We start from the raw sequence: 17561 nt of genomic DNA, 5'->3' as shown, positions 1-17561 counted from the left end.
TGGGGGTATCATGGTACCGCTAGGAAGGTGTGCACACAAACCTGTGAGGGGGCACGGATGGCCCTGTCGTCTAAGGCGCCGCGATTCGCTGTGCAGAGTTGCGTCCCTTGGGCACGCCAGAAATCTGGGATTGTGGGTTCGAACCCGGTTCGCCCCGATTATGTTTCTAGGTTTGTCAGCACCATACCCGTGCTCGTGGGTTTCACTGAAGTGGTAAACGTCTGAGACCTGCATCACTTTGGGCTTTCCTCCCACATTAAGCTGACACGCCGTGATTTAACTGGAATACTGTTAAAAGCGGCATTAAACCCAACTCACACACACACACACACACACACACACACACACACACACACACACACACACACACACACACACACACACACACACAAATCTGTGAAATAGTTGCAGTTTCAAACTAACTTTGTATCATGTTAATACTTTAAGGTGAGATTGTTACTGTGGTCAAGTTAGGGAATCTAACTTTTTGTTACTGCATAAAATGGTTTTCTCTCACTCTTTCAAATATAGTTACCATGGTAAACCAAGTTTTGTTGATTTCAGGAAGAGAACGATTCATTGAAAAGGAAATATGATGACAAGAGTATAGAAGATATATCACCGTCATCAATCCCCCTCCCTGTAGAGAGCATCCCCTTGCCTAGCGATGACCCCTCCCCACCTAGCGATGAACCCTCCCCTATAGATATCCCCCTCCCGGCTGAGGAACCCCCTCCCAAGAAGAGGGACGACCCAAAGTGGGCGCGATGTGCGTACGGCACCTGGGAGACTGTCAGGGAGGAGGAACCGTGAGTACCTCACGCATACTTCCCCGATAAATATTTCACAGTCTGTATGTATGTCACTTGTACTTCCCCGATAAATATATCACAGTCTGTATGTATGTCACTTGTACTTCCCCGATAAATATATCACAGTCTGTATGTATGTCACTTGTACTTCCCGATAAATATATCACAGTCTGTATGTATGTCACTTGTACTTCCCCGATAAATATATCACAGTCTGTATGTATGTCACTTGTACTTCCCCGATAAATATATCACAGTCTGTATGTATGTCACTTGTACTTCCCCGATAAATATATCACAGTCTGTATGTATGTCACTTGTACTTCCCCGATAAATATATCAGTCTGTATGTATGTCACTTGTACTTCCCCGATAAATATATCACAGTCTGTATGTATGTCACTTGTACTTCCCAGATAAATATATCACAGTCTGTATGTATGTCACTTGTACTTCCCTGATAAATATATCACAGTCTGTATGTATGTCACTTGTACTTCCCAGAAAAATATATCACAGTCTGTATGTATGTCACTTGTACTTCCCAGATAAATATATCACAGTCTGTATGTATGTCACTTGTACTTCCCAGATAAATATATCACAGTCTGTATGTATGTCACTTGTACTTCCCAGATAAATATATCACAGTCTGTATGTCTTGCGTACTTCCCAGATAAATATACCACAGTCTGTATGTACGTCACTCATACTTCCTGGATAAATATATTACAGTCTGTATGTCACTTGTACTTCCCAGATGATTATATCACAGTCTGTATGTATGTCAGTCGTACCTCCCAGATAAATACATCAGTCTGTATGTATGTCACTGGTACCTCCTAGATAAATATATAACAGCCTGTATATCACAGTCTGTATGTACGTCACTCATACTTCCCAGAGAAATATATCACAGTCTGTATGTCTCTCATACTTCCCGGAGAAATATATCACAGTGTGTATGTATGTCACACATACTTTCCCGATAAATATATCTCCGTCTGTATATCACTCGCACTTCCCCGATAAATATATCTCCGTCTGTATGTCACCCATACTTCCCAGATAAATATATCACAGTCTGTATGTACGTCACTCATACTTTCCGGATAAATATATCATAGTCTGTATGTTTCTCATACTTCCTGGCTCAGATAAATATTTGTTTCTTTTTAGTGGCTTAGATCAAATGTGTTATTTACATGCTTCTTTTCAGTTGCAGTGATCAAATGTGTGATTTACGTGTTTGCTTTCAGTCACAGTGATCTGATGTGTGATTTACACGTTGAGTGTTTCCAGGTACAGTGATCAAATGTGTGATTTACTTGTTTTCAGTCACAGTGATCAAATGTGTGATTTACACGTTTAGTGTTTCCAGTCACAGTGATGAAATGTGTGATTTACTCGTTTTCAGTCACAGTGATCAAATGTGTGATTTACATGTTTGCTTTCATTCACAGTGATCTAATGTGTGATTTACACATGTTATGTGTTTCAGTAACAGTGATCAAATGTGTGATTTACACGTTTGTTTTAGTCACAGTGATGAAATGTGTGATTTGCTCGTTTGTTTTCTGTCACTGTGATCAAATATATGATTTACACATTTGTTTTCAGTCCTCCTGATATGGAACTGCCAAAGACGGTGAATGAAATCCCCCTTCCTGATCTCCCCCAACAGGAGCCTCGGTCAAGGTTCAAGGAGAAAAAAGTGACCTCTCTAGGAAGCGGATCAGGGTCAGTGACCTTCAAGAAGAGAAAGCTGGGATCTGGGGCACGAAACGTCAGACAGAGAGACAATGATAACTGAATGGTTGCAAGGGGACAGACAAAATGATAAAATGGTTTCCATGGTAACTGTTGCCATTGGATAGGTAGGGACTGAACGAAATTCACGATGGTGGAATGCTCACATTTTAAAAAAAATATTTTTTAGAAGCTACTGTAGTTTGATTGAAGGGAAATGAGTAATGGCAATATATTATATTGCACAATATTTTTTAGATAAACCATATTAATATTTAGAAACAATAAGATATCATTGACAACATGGATTTTCTGTTGAAACAACAACCTCAGCATTGAAACTGTAGACTGTACTCAACTGTCACGAAGGATACACTAACCCCGTTCATATATATTGTTTCAATATTTTTGTAGAAAACTTCCCTCAAATATGTCACAGATATTTATATAAAGCATATACTTCTCCTCTTTATATCTTAGTGGGCACTTCCTGTGTGTCTGTCTCAGTCGCAACTGAAGCATACTGTGATAGCATCTACGATTTTATTACACATTGACTGCCATTGACACATCCTTAGCATCGAGCATGTTTAGTTTGTGCTGCTGTGGAACATGCTTAGTTTGTGCTGCTGATGTCAGAGGGAGCTGTTGGAGGTGAGCTCCTCGTCATGATGGAGAGAACACAGAGAGACTGTGACTGTGCTTCCTTGTTTGGAAATTGGGGGCTTGAAGGTCACAATGGACTCCCAAAATATCTCACCCCACTGATACCCCAATAATGCCCATTCAAGTTCCCCTGAGTATCCCATTATCCCCCCTGAAGTCTAGGGCAGATTCTCAGTAAGCTTTCTTCCTTTTATACATTGTATGTAACATGTCTGGAACTAGCCCAGCATTAGCCAGTGCTGGTGTCAGTGGGGACAGCTGCTGCTTAGTGTGCATGTGTTTCACACACAGATTCCTTTCTCAGACCATCTGCGGCATGTCCGAGTCATACAAGGCGTCTCAGTTTGCAGGACAGAATCTCTGTCATGGCTGAGGTCATGTTTGCAGAGAACGTCCCACAGAGCTGATGTTCTGCTGATGTTTTGTTTCAGCTGATCAGTTGACTGATGTTGATGAAGTGTAGGGCCAGGAGCTGGTACGTGTTACTTATGTAAAAAATGAAAATAAACAGTGAAAAACTATGTATTGTTTGTTCTCTATGTGAATGTAGGTGTCTGGAGGTGTTGGTTGTCCTGTGAATGTAGGTGTCTGGGGAGCGTTGATTGTCCTCCATGTGAATGTAGGTGTCTTGGGAGCGTTGGTTGTCCTCCATGTGAATGTAGGTGTCTGGGGAGCGTTGGTTGTCCTCCATGTGAATGTAGGTGTCTGGGGAGCGTTGATTGTCCTCCATGTGAATGTAGGTGTCAATGGGTGTTGGTTGTCCTGTGAATGTAGGTGTCTGGGGAGCGTTGGTTGTCCTCCATGTGAATGTAGGTGTCAATGGGTGTTGGTTGTCCTGTGAATGTAGGTGTCTGGGGAGCGTTGATTGTCCTCCATGTGAATGTAGGTGTCAATGGGTGTTGGTTGTCCTGTGAATGTAGGTGTCTGGGGAGCGTTGGTTGTCCTCCATGTGAATGTAGGTGTCAATGGGTGTTGGTTGTCCTGTGAATGTAGGTGTCTGGGGAGCGTTGATTGTCCTCCATGTGAATGTAGGTGTCTTGGGAGCGTTGGTTGTCCTCCATGTGAATGTAGGTGTCTGGGGAGCGTTGATTGTCCTCCATGTGAATGTAGGTGTCTGGAGAGCGTTGGTTGTCCTCCATGTGAATGTAGGTGTCTGGGGGGTGTTGGTTGTCCTGTGAATGTGAATGTGATTGTGAAACAATCTGGTGATCGTTAACTTCTTTTGAGTAGTTTATTTGAGAGACATGATGACCTATGTGGGAAATATGAAGAATACACAGCATCAAACGTTTCCGCGACAAACTTAAAGCAGGAATTTGCCAAATGAATTTTCATATTTTTATGTTAAGACAGGAGTCACACCCTGAGTGTGGCTATTTAGTTGTAAATGCATTCTATGTTATACGTCAGACAATACAAACAAATAACGGATGAGATGTGGAAAGAGGGGGCATGTGTTTAATTTGAAATGCATAATCACTCGGGATAGTTGACTGACAAGGGTTTTATGTGGAACTTTATAACATCCTTTATGTACAAACTGCATTGTGGGATAGGTATCCTGTATCTGGCTTCAATACGTCTTCCGAGGCAAGGGAGTTAACTGATAAAAATGTCCCTTTCCAATCTTGCCGAAGTTATGGTGAAATTGTGGCTGTACTTGAAGAGTATTTGCATTGTCCAATCAAAATCACGTAACGAAATCAGCACCCGGTTCGTAAACTGTCGTGCAGATTTCGGTCGATTGCTGGATTTGCAAAGCATGTGTATGGTCAACTTAGCGTCAACAGATATTTTCCAAATCTTTTCATGATTTTATTCAAGTTGCCCACGTCATTTCATGCACTTCGCGAAGTAAGACCCGTTTTATTACAATATAGATCTTGATTATCGATCAGGTCGTCTTCACTGGGGGCCGCCATTTTGTTTGAAGCAAAATGCAAGTGATATGAGAGGTGGAATCTGATTGGTCAATAGAAGGAACATAACTCAGAATAGACACTGGTGGCGCTACGATCTCACCCAAATATTCCGGCCTTGGGTGGACAAGACAGTTATCTCCTATGCCTCGGAGGATGGTTTAAACACCGCCCCAGTGCAGACATGGTGAACACAACCCGGACCAGTGTTGCAGCAAGACTTCCAAAAACACATACTGCCTTCAATAAATCCTCAGCCAAACAGAGCATCTATGTTGCATACTTTGAATTGGGAACACCTGTTTTTTGGAATCCCTGGGATTGTCTTAAATGCACGGTTGAATCTCACGGTTTGTTATGCTCTTACCATTAGAACGTGACCTTGCCTGAAGGTCAGCAACAAGTGCAGCTCTAGGTTGTTGTTTAACGCCACACTCAGCAATATTCGAGCTTTTTGACGGCGGTCGGAGATAATCGAGTCTGGATCAGACAATCCAGTGATTGACATCATGAACATCGATCCACGCAATCTGGAATCGATGACATGCATCGACCACAAGCATAGTCGCCTTTTACGGCAAGCATGGGTTACCGAAGACCTATTCTACCCCGGATCTTCATGGGTGTAGCTCAAGTACTAGTATCCACACACATGCGTGGATGTCTTTTGGATAAAAGGTCAAACATATACATACATCATACATAAATCATACAGAACCTCATTAACTGTCCCAAGAAATTACTAAAACACGTAATTTTAATGAGAGAATAATAGCGTAAGTGTACGGTAACTGTTAGGCTGGGTGCTCAGAATGCGAGATTCCTTGACAACCCCTGCGTTCGTTGCAGTTGTCATAACAACGGGAAGGCGACAGTTAGAAAGGGAAGGAATTGGCCACACCCAAATCCTATCGGCGTCATACAAGACGTGTGGAATACATACGGTAGAACAATAATGCAAAGCGAGCACCCAGCCTATGAAGTTGGGCTGAGCGACACAGTTCATCTTTCATCTTTCTGCATGGTTACTAGCTCTTGTAAGTTCCAAGTCAACGAAGGAAGTCTTGTAATATGAATGAAGTTCAAAGTGGAACACGTAGCACTCGCATCGTGTCGTCCTGACACACACTGTTCTCCTGGTGCCATGAACCAATACCATGTTCAGACACAAGACACAGTTCAACTCAACACCAGATGTCCACCATTACAGAAGCTGCTGGTCCGCCACTATACGTAAGGATACACTGGGCTACGGGAGAAAGTCCCCCCAGACTGTGTGTCACGTGGGTAGCTGTTGTACAGTCCGCTCACCCGAGGGATTGTGGAATAGACTGGCAAGGTCTGCCATCCAAGTTCAGCAGTTCATTCAACATCCAATCAGAACATTCGCTTAAATTCATCTATGTGTTCCATCCTATCAATACATGGCAGACTATCATGTACACTGTTGCCACGGCAACGGTAACTAGCATCATTGGAAATCCGACTCTGCAACAGAAAGGTTTGTCAGTCATGTTTTGTGTACTACGTCATTTGGAAGTTCATGCTGGTAACAGTCATACAGGTACATTTGTTTATATAAACTTGGAGATCTGTGAAATTGGATATCCCATTTTGAAGAGTATTTGCCAACTTGACGAGTAAAGCGAAACGGGATGCAGGCCTTAGACATTTGCAGCTTAAGGTACGGTGCTGACAAACCAAGGAACTTGGGCGAATCTAGAATTCGAACCAACTATCTGACACAGGTGAGAGTCGCACCTCGCCGCCTTGGATAACATGGCCACCGGGGTGTGATGGAGAATGAAAGGAAATCATTAACCTCGTTCAGTGTACTTGTAAATTATACTTCCGGCACCACATGAACCCATTGTGTATACCTAGTTCCGACATCAGGGAAGTACTTTCTATATATATCTAGTGCCGGCATCATGAAGTATTTATTACATATACCTAGTGCCGGCATCATGAAGTACCTACTACATATACCTAGTGTCGACATCATGAAGTACTTACTACATATACCTAGTATCGACATCATGAAGTACCTACTACATATACCTAGTGCCGACATCATGAAGTACTTACTACATATACCTAGAGCCGGCATCATGAAGTATTTACTACATATACCTAGTGCCAACATCATGAAGTACTTACTACATATACCTAGTGTCGACATCATGAAGTACTTACTACATATACCTAGTGCCAACATCATGAAGTACTTACTACATATACCTAGTGCCGACATCATGAAGTACTTACTACATATACCTAGTGCCGACATCATGAAGTACTTACTACATATACCTAGTGCCAACATCATGAAGTACTTACTACATATACCTAGTGTCGACATCATGAAGTACTTACTACATATACCTAGTGCCGACACCATGAAGTACTTACTACATATACCTAGTGCCGACATCATGAAGTACTTACTACATATACCTAGTGTCGACATCATGAAGTACTTACTACATATACCTAGTGCCGACATCATGAAGTACTTACTACATATACCTAGTGCCGACATCATGAAGTACTTACTACATATACCTAGTGTCGACATCATGAAGTACTTACTACATATACCTAGTGCCGACATCATGAAGTACTTACTACATATACCTAGTGCCGACATCATGAAGTACTTACTACATATACCTAGAGCCGACATCATGAAGTACTTACTACATATACCTAGTGCCGACATCATGAAGTACTTACTACATATACCTAGTGTCGACATCATGAAGTACTTACTACATATACCTAGTGTCGACATCATGAAGTACTTACTACATATACCTAGTGCCGGCATCATGAAGTATTTACTACATATACCTAGTGACGACATCATGAAGTACTTACTACAGATACCTAGTGCCGACACCATGAAGTACTTACTACATATACCTAGTGCCGGCATCATGAAGTACTTACTACATATACCTAGTGCCGACATCATGAAGTACTTACTACATATATCTAGTGTCGACATCATGAAGTACTTACTACATATACCTAGAGCCGACATCATGAAGTACTTACTACATATACCTAGTGTCGACATCATGAAGTACTTACTACATATACCTAGTGCCGACACCATGAAGTACTTACTACATATACCTAGTGCCGGCATCATGAAGTACTTACTACATATACCTAGTGCCGACATCATGAAGTACTTACTACATATACCTAGTGCCGGCATCATGAAGTACTTACTACATATACCTAGTGCCGACATCATGAAGTACTTACTACATATACCTAGTGCCGGCATCATGAAGTACTTACTACATATACCTAGAGCCGGTATCATGAAGTACTTACTACATATACCTAGTGCCGACACCATGAAGTACTTACTACATATACCTAGAGCCGACACCATGAAGTACTTACTACATATACCTAGTGTCGACATCATGAAGTACTTACTACATATACCTAGTGCCGACATCATGAAGTACTTACTACATATACCTAGTGCCGACATCATGAAGTACTTACTACATATACCTAGTGCCGACATCATGAAGTACTTACTACATATACCTAGTGCCGGCATCATGAAGTACTTACTACAAATACCTAGAGCCGGTATCATGAAGTACTTACTACATATACCTAGTGCCGACACCATGAAGTACTTACTACATATACCTAGAGCCGACACCATGAAGTACTTACTACATATACCTAGTGTCGACATCATGAAGTACTTACTACATATACCTAGTGCCGACATCATGAAGTACTTACTACATATACCTAGTGTCGACATCATGAAGTACTTACTACATATACCTAGTGCCGGCATCATGAAGTACTTACTACATATACCTAGTGCCGACATCATGAAGTACTTACTACATATACCTAGTGCCGACACCATGAAGTACTTACTACATATACCTAGAGCCGACACCATGAAGTACTTACTACATATACCTAGTGTCGACATCATGAAGTACTTACTACATATACCTAGTGCCGACATCATGAAGTACTTACTACATATACCTAGTGCCGACACCATGAAGTACTTACTACATATACCTAGTGCCGACATTATGAAGTACTTACTACATATACCTAGTGCCGACACCATGAAGTACTTACTACATATACCTAGTGCCGACATCATGAAGTACTTACTACATATACCTAGTGCCAACATCATGAAGTACTTACTACATATACCTAGTGCCGACACCATGAAGTACTTACTACATATACCTAGTGCCGGCATCATGAAGTACTTACTACATATACCTAGTGTCGACATCATGAAGTACTTACTACATATACCTAGTGCCGACATCATGAAGTACTTACTACATATACCTAGTGCCGACATCATGAAGTACTTACTACATATACCTAGTGCCGACATCATGAAGTACTTACTACATATACCTAGTGCCGACATCATGAAGTACTTACTACATATACCTAGTGTCAACATCATGAAGTACTTACTACATATACCTAGTGCCGACATCATGAAGTACTTACTACATATACCTAGTGCCGACATCATGAAGTACTTACTACATATACCTAGTGTCGACATCATGAAGTACTTACTACATATACCTAGTGCCGGCATCATGAAGTACTTACTACATATACCTAGTGTCAACATCATGAAGTACTTACTACATATACCTAGTGTCGACATCATGAAGTACTTACTACATATACCTAGTGCCGGCATCATGAAGTACTTACTACATATACCTAGTGCCGACACCATGAAGTACTTACTACATATACCTAGTGCCGACATCATGAAGTACTTACTACATATACCTAGTGCCGACATCATGAAGTACTTACTACATATACCTAGTGTCGACATCATGAAGTACTTACTACATATACCTAGAGCCGACATCATGAAGTACTTACTACATATACCTAGTGCCAACATGATGAAGTACTTACTACATATACCTAGTGCCGGTATCATGAAGTACTTACTACATATACCTAGTGCCGACATCATGAAGTACTTACTACATATACCTAGTGCCGGCATCATGAAGTACTTACTACATTTACCTAGTGCCGACATCATGAAGTACTTACTACATATACCTAGTGCCGACACCATGAAGTACTTACTACATATACCTAGTGTCAACATCATGAAGTACTTACTACATATACCTAGTGCCGACATCATGAAGTACTTACTACATATACCTAGTGCCGGCATCATGAAGTACTTACTACATATACCTAGTGCCGGCATCATGAAGTACTTACTACATATACCTAGTGCCGGCATCATGAAGTACTTACTACATATACCTAGTGCCGACACCATGAAGTACTTACTACATATACCTAGTGTTGACATCATGAAGTACTTACTACATATATCTCGTGCCGACATCATGAAGTACTTACTACATATACCTAGTGCCGACATCATGAAGTACTTACTACATATACCTAGTGCCGACATCATGAAGTACTTACTACATATATCTAGTGCCGGCATCATGAAGTACTTACTACATATACCTAGTGCCGACATCATGAAGTACTTACTACATATATCTAGTGCCGGCATCATGAAGTACTTACTACATATACCTAGTGCCGACACCATGAAGTACTTACTACATATACCTAGTGCCGACATCATGAAGTACTTACTACATATACCTAGTGTCGACATCATGAAGTACTTACTACATATACCTAGTGTCAACATCATGAAGTACTTACTACATATACCTAGTGCCGGCATCATGAAGTACCTACTACATATACCTAGAGCCGGCATCATGAAGTACTTACTACATATACCTAGTGCCGACACCATGAAGTACTTACTACATATACCTAGTGCCGACATCATGAAGTACTTACTACATATACCTAGTGCCTGCATCATGAAGTACTTACTACATATACCTAGTGCCGGCATCATGAAGTACTTACTACATATACCTAGTGTCGACATCATGAAGTACTTACTACATATACCTAGTGCCGACACCATGAAGTACTTACTACATATACCTAGTGCCGGCATCATGAAGTACTTACTACATATACCTAGTGACGACATCATGAAGTACCTACTACATATACCTAGAGCCGGCATCATGAAGTACTTACTACATATACCTAGTGCCGGAATCATGAAGTACTTACTACATATACCTAGTGTCGACATCATGAAGTACTTACTACATATACCTAGTGTCGACATCATGAAGTACTTACTACATATACCTAGTGTCAACATCATGAAGTACTTACTACATATACCTAGTGTCAACATCATGAAGTACTTACTACATATACCTAGTGTCAACATCATGAAGTACTTACTACATATACCTAGTGCCGACATCATGAAGTACTTACTACATGTACCTAGTGCCGGCATCATGAAGTACTTACTACATATACCTAGTGCCGACACCATGAAGTACTTACTACATATACCTAGTGCCGGCATCATGAAGTACTTACTACATATACCTAGTGTCGACATCATGAAGTACTTACTACATATACCTAGTGCCGGCATCATGAAGTACTTACTACATATACCTAGTGCCGGCATCATGAAGTACTTACTACATATACCTAGTGCCGGCATCATGAAGTACTTACTACATATACCTAGTGCCGACATCATGAAGTACTTACTACATATACCTAGTGCCGACACCATGAAGTACTTACTACATATACCTAGAGCCGACATCATGAAGTACTTACTACATATACCTAGTGTCGACATCATGAAGTACTTACTACATATACCTAGTGCCGACATCATGAAGTACTTACTACATATACCTAGTGCCGACATCATGAAGTACTTACTACATATACCTAGTGCCGACATCATGAAGTACTTACTACATATACCTAGTGTCAACATCATGAAGTACTTACTACATATACCTAGTGCCGGCATCATGAAGTACTTACTACATATACCTAGTGTCGACATCATGAAGTACTTACTACATATACCTAGTGCCGACATCATGAAGTACTTACTACATATACCTAGTGCCGGCATCATGAAGTACTTACTACATATACCTAGAGCCGACATCATGAAGTACTTACTACATATACCTAGTGCCGACACCATGAAGTACTTACTACATATACCTAGTGCCGGCATCATGAAGTACTTACTACATATACCTAGTGCCGACACCATGAAGTACTTACTACATATACCTAGTGCCGACATCATGAAGTACCTACTACATATACCTAGAGCCGACATCATGAAGTACTTACTACATATACCTAGTGCCGACATCATGAAGTACTTACTACATATACCTAGTGCCGACATCATGAAGTACTTACTACAGATACCTAGTGCCGACATCATGAAGTACTTACTACATATACCTAGTGTCAACATCATGAAGTACTTACTACATATACCTAGTGCCGACATCATGAAGTACTTACTACATATACCTAGTGCCGACATCATGAAGTACTTACTACATATACCTAGTGCCGACATCATGAAGTACTTACTACATATATCTAGTGCCGACATCATGAAGTACTTACTACATATACCTAGTGCCGACACCATGAAGTACTTACTACATATACCTAGTGTCGACATCATGAAGTACTTACTACATATACCTAGTGCCGACACCATGAAGTACTTACTACATATACCTAGTGCCGACATCATGAAGTACTTACTACATATACCTAGTGCCGGCATCATGAAGTACTTACTACATATACCTAGTGCCGACATCATGAAGTACTTACTACATATACCTAGTGCCGGCATCATGAAGTACTTACTACATATACCTAGTGCCGACATCATGAAGTACTTACTACATATACCTAGTGCCGACACCATGAAGTACTTACTACATATACCTAGTGTCGACATCATGAAGTACTTACTACATATACCTAGTGCCGACACCATGAAATACTTACTACATATACCTAGTGTCGACATCATGAAGTACTTACTACATATACCTAGTGCCGACACCATGAAGTACTTACTACATATACCTAGTGCCGACATCATGAAGTACTTACTACAGATACCTAGTGCCGACATCATGAAGTACTTACTACATATGTCTAGTGTCGACATCATGAAGTACTTACTACATATACCTAGTGCCGACACCATGAAGTACTTACTACATATACCTAGTGCCGACATCATGAAGTACTTACTACAGATACCTAGTGCCGACATCATGAAGTACTTACTACATATGTCTAGTGTCGACATCATGAAGTACTTACTACATATACCTAGTGCCGACACCATGAAGTACTTACTACATATACCTAGTGTCGACATCATGAAGTACTTACTACAGATACCTAGTGCCGACATCATGAAGTACTTACTACATATGTCTAGTGTCGACATCATGAAGTACTTACTACATATACCTAGTGCCGACATCATGAAGTACTTACTACATATACCTAGTGTCGACATCATGAAGTACTTACTACAGATACCTAGTGCCGACATCATGAAGTACTTACTACATATGTCTAGTGTCGACATCATGAAGTACTTACTACATATACCTAGTGCCGGCATCATGAAGTACTTACTACATATACCTAGTGTCGACATCATGAAGTACTTACTACATATACCTAGTGCCGACATCATGAAGTACTTACTACATATACCTAGTGTCGACATCATGAAGTACTTACTACATATACCTAGTGCCGACACCATGAAGTACTTACTACAGATACCTAGTGCCGACATCATGAAGTACTTACTACAGATACCTAGTGCCGACATCATGAAGTACTTACTACATATACCTAGTGTCGACATCATGAAGTACTTACTACAGATACCTAGTGCCGACATCATGAAGTACTTACTACATATACCTAGTGCCGACACCATGAAGTACTTACTAAATATACCTAGTGCCGACACCATGAAGTACTTACTACATATACCTAGTGCCGACACCATGAAGTACTTACTACATATACCTAGTGCCGACATCATGAAGTACTTACTACATATACCTAGTGCCGACATCATGAAGTACTTACTACATATACCTAGAGCCGACATCATGAAGTACTTACTACATATACCTAGTGTCAACATCATGAAGTACTTACTACATATACCTAGTGCCGACATCATGAAGTACTTACAACATATACCTAGTGTCGGCATCATGAAGTATTTACAACATATACCTAGTGCCGACATCATGAAGTACTTACTACATATACCTAGTGCCGACATCATGAAGTACTTACTACATATACCTAGTGTCGACATCATGAAGTACTTACTACATATACCTAGTGCCGGCATCATGAAGTACTTACTACATATACCTAGTGCCGACATCATGAAGTACTTACTACATATACCTAGTGCCGGCATCATGAAGTACTTACTACATATACCTAGTGCCGACATCATGAAGTACTTACAACATATACCTAGTGCCGACATCATGAAGTACTTACTACATATACCTAGTGTCGACATCATGAAGTACTTACTAAATATACCTAGTGACGACACCATGAAGTACTTACAACATATACCTAGTGCCGGCATCATGAAGTACTTACTACATATACCTAGTGCCGACATCATGAAGTACTTACTACATATACCTAGTGTCGGCCTCATGAAGTACTTACTACATATACCTAGTGTCGACATTATGAAGTACTTACTACATATACCTAGTGCCGACATCATGAAGTACTTACTACATATACCTAGTGACGACATCATGAAGTACTTACTATATATACCTAGTGCCGACATCATGAAGTACTTACTACATATACCTAGTGCCGACATCATGAAGTACTTACTACATATACCTAGTGTCGACATTATGAAGTACTTACTACATATACCTAGTGCCGACATCATGAAGTACTTACTACATATACCTAGTGTCGGCCTCATGAAGTACTTACTACATATACCTAGTGTCGACATTATGAAGTACTTACTACATATACCTAGTGCCGACATCATGAAGTACTTACTACATATACCTAGTGACGACATCATGAAGTACTTACTATATATACCTAGTGCCGACATCATGAAGTACTTACTACATATACCTAGTGCCGACATCATGAAGTACTTACTACATATACCTAGTGTCGACATTATGAAGTACTTACTACATATACCTAGTGCCGACATCATGAAGTACTTACTACATATACCTAGAGCCGACATCATGAAGTACTTACTACATATACCTAGTGTCGACATCATGAAGTACTTACTACATATACCTAGAGCCGACATCATGAAGTACTTACTACATATACCTAGTGCCGACATCATGAAGTACTTATTACATATACCTAGTGCCGACATCATGAAGTATTTACTACATATACCTAGAGCCGACATCATGAAGTACCTACTACATATACCTAGTGCCGACATCATGAAGTACTTATTACATATACCTAGTGCCGACATCATGAAGTACTTACTACATATACCTAGAGCCGACATCATGAAGTACTTATTACATATACCTAGTGCCGACATCATGAAGTATTTACTACATATACCTAGTGCCGGCATCATGAAGTACTTACTACATATACCTAGAGCCGGCATCATGAAGTACTTACTACATATACCTAGTGTCGGCATCATGAAGTACTTACTACATATACCTAGTGCCGACATCATGAAGTACTTACTACATATACCTAGAGCCGGCATCATGAAGTATTTACTACATATACCTAGTGCCTGCATCATGAAGTACTTACTACATATACCTAGAGCCGGCATCATGAAGTACTTACTACATATACCTAGTGCCGGCATCATGAAGTACTTACTACATATACCTAGTGTCGGCATCATGAAGTACTTACTAAATATACCTAGTGCCGACATCATGAAGTACTTACTACATATACCTAGTGCCGGCATCATGAAGTACTTACTACATATACCTAGTGACGACATCATGAAGTACTTACTACATATACCTAGAGCCGACATCATGAAGTACTTACTACATATACCTAGTGTCGGCATCATGAAGTACTTACTACATATACCTAGTGCCGACATCATGAAGTACTTACAACATATACCTAGTGCCGACATCATGAAGTACTTATTACATATACCTAGTGCCGACACCATGAAGTACTTACTACATATACCTAGTGCCGACATCATGAAGTACTTACTACATATACCTAGTGCCGGCATCATGAAGTACTTACTACATATACCTAGTGTCGACATCATGAAGTACTTACTACATATACCTAGTGACGACATCATGAAGTACTTACTAAATTTACCTAGTGACGACATCATGAAGTACTTACTACATATACCTAGTGTCGGCATCATGAAGTACTTACTACATATACCTAGTGACGACATCATGAAGTACTTACTACATATACCTAGTGTCGGCATCATGAAGTACTTACTACATATACCTAGTGCCGACACCATGAAGTACTTACTACATATACCTAGTGTCGACATCATGAAGTACTTACTACATATACCTAGTGCCGACATCATGAAGTACTTACAACATATACCTAGTGCCGACATCATGAAGTACTTATTACATATACCTAGTGCCGACACCATGAAGTACTTACTACATATACCTAGTGCCGACATCATGAAGTACTTACTACATATACCTAGTGTCGGCATCATGAAGTACTTACTACATATACCTAGTGTCGACATCATGAAGTACTTACTACATATACCTAGTGTCGGCATCATGAAGTACTTACTACATATACCTAGTGACGACATCATGAAGTACTTACTACATATACCTAGTGCCGGCATCATGAAGTACTTACTACATATACCTAGTGTCTGCATCATGAAGTACTTACTAAATATACCTAGTGCCGACATCATGAAGTACTTACTACATATACCTAGTGTCGGCATCATGAAGTACTTACTACATATACCTAGTGCCGGCATCATGAAGTACTTACAACACATACCTAGTGTCGGCATCATGAAGTACTTACTAAATATACCTAGTGCCGACATCATGAAGTACTTACTACATATACCTAGTGTCGGCATCATGAAGTACTTACTACATATACCTAGTGACGACATCATGAAGTACTTACTACATATACCTAGTGTCGACACCATGAAGTACTTACTACATATACCTAGTGACGACATCATGAAGTACCTACTACATATACCTAGTGTCGACATCATGAAGTACTTACTACATATACCTAGTGACGACATCATGAAGTACCTACTACATATACCTAGTGACGACATCATGAAGTACCTACTACATATACCTAGTGACGACATCATGAAGTA

The 17561-nt window shown here is 40.3% G+C and overlaps 2 protein-coding genes across 7 annotated transcripts in view; one reads left to right on the top strand and one right to left on the bottom strand.

Moving 5' to 3' along the window:
- The window catches only part of LOC124151387 (WW domain-binding protein 4-like), a 28878-nt gene extending 25130 nt beyond the window's left edge, over positions 1 to 3748 (top strand). For both annotated transcript variants that reach the window (XM_048384809.1, XM_046523809.2), the window contains exons 8-9: positions 565 to 809; positions 2433 to 3748. In XM_048384809.1, coding sequence (XP_048240766.1) covers positions 565 to 809; positions 2433 to 2625 — 438 coding nt within the window. In that variant the 3' untranslated portion in view covers positions 2626 to 3748. The remainder of the gene's footprint in view (positions 1 to 564; positions 810 to 2432) is intronic.
- A 917-nt stretch (positions 3749 to 4665) lies between these two features.
- Positions 4666 to 17561, bottom strand: part of LOC124151388 (P protein-like) — a 71234-nt gene continuing 58338 nt past the window's right edge. For all 5 annotated transcript variants that reach the window (XM_048384692.1, XM_048384693.1, XM_048384690.1 and 2 more), the window contains one exon: positions 4666 to 6634. In XM_048384692.1, coding sequence (XP_048240649.1) covers positions 6547 to 6634 — 88 coding nt within the window. In that variant the 3' untranslated portion in view covers positions 4666 to 6546. The remainder of the gene's footprint in view (positions 6635 to 17561) is intronic.

This window comes from Haliotis rufescens, unplaced genomic scaffold (genome assembly GCF_023055435.1).
Source record: "Haliotis rufescens isolate VD_foot unplaced genomic scaffold, xgHalRufe1.0.p SCAF_50, whole genome shotgun sequence".
Classification (NCBI taxonomy): domain Eukaryota; kingdom Metazoa; phylum Mollusca; class Gastropoda; order Lepetellida; family Haliotidae; genus Haliotis; species Haliotis rufescens.
The sequence above is the reverse complement of the archived record's forward strand: the minus strand, read 5'-3'. Positions and strand labels throughout refer to the sequence as shown.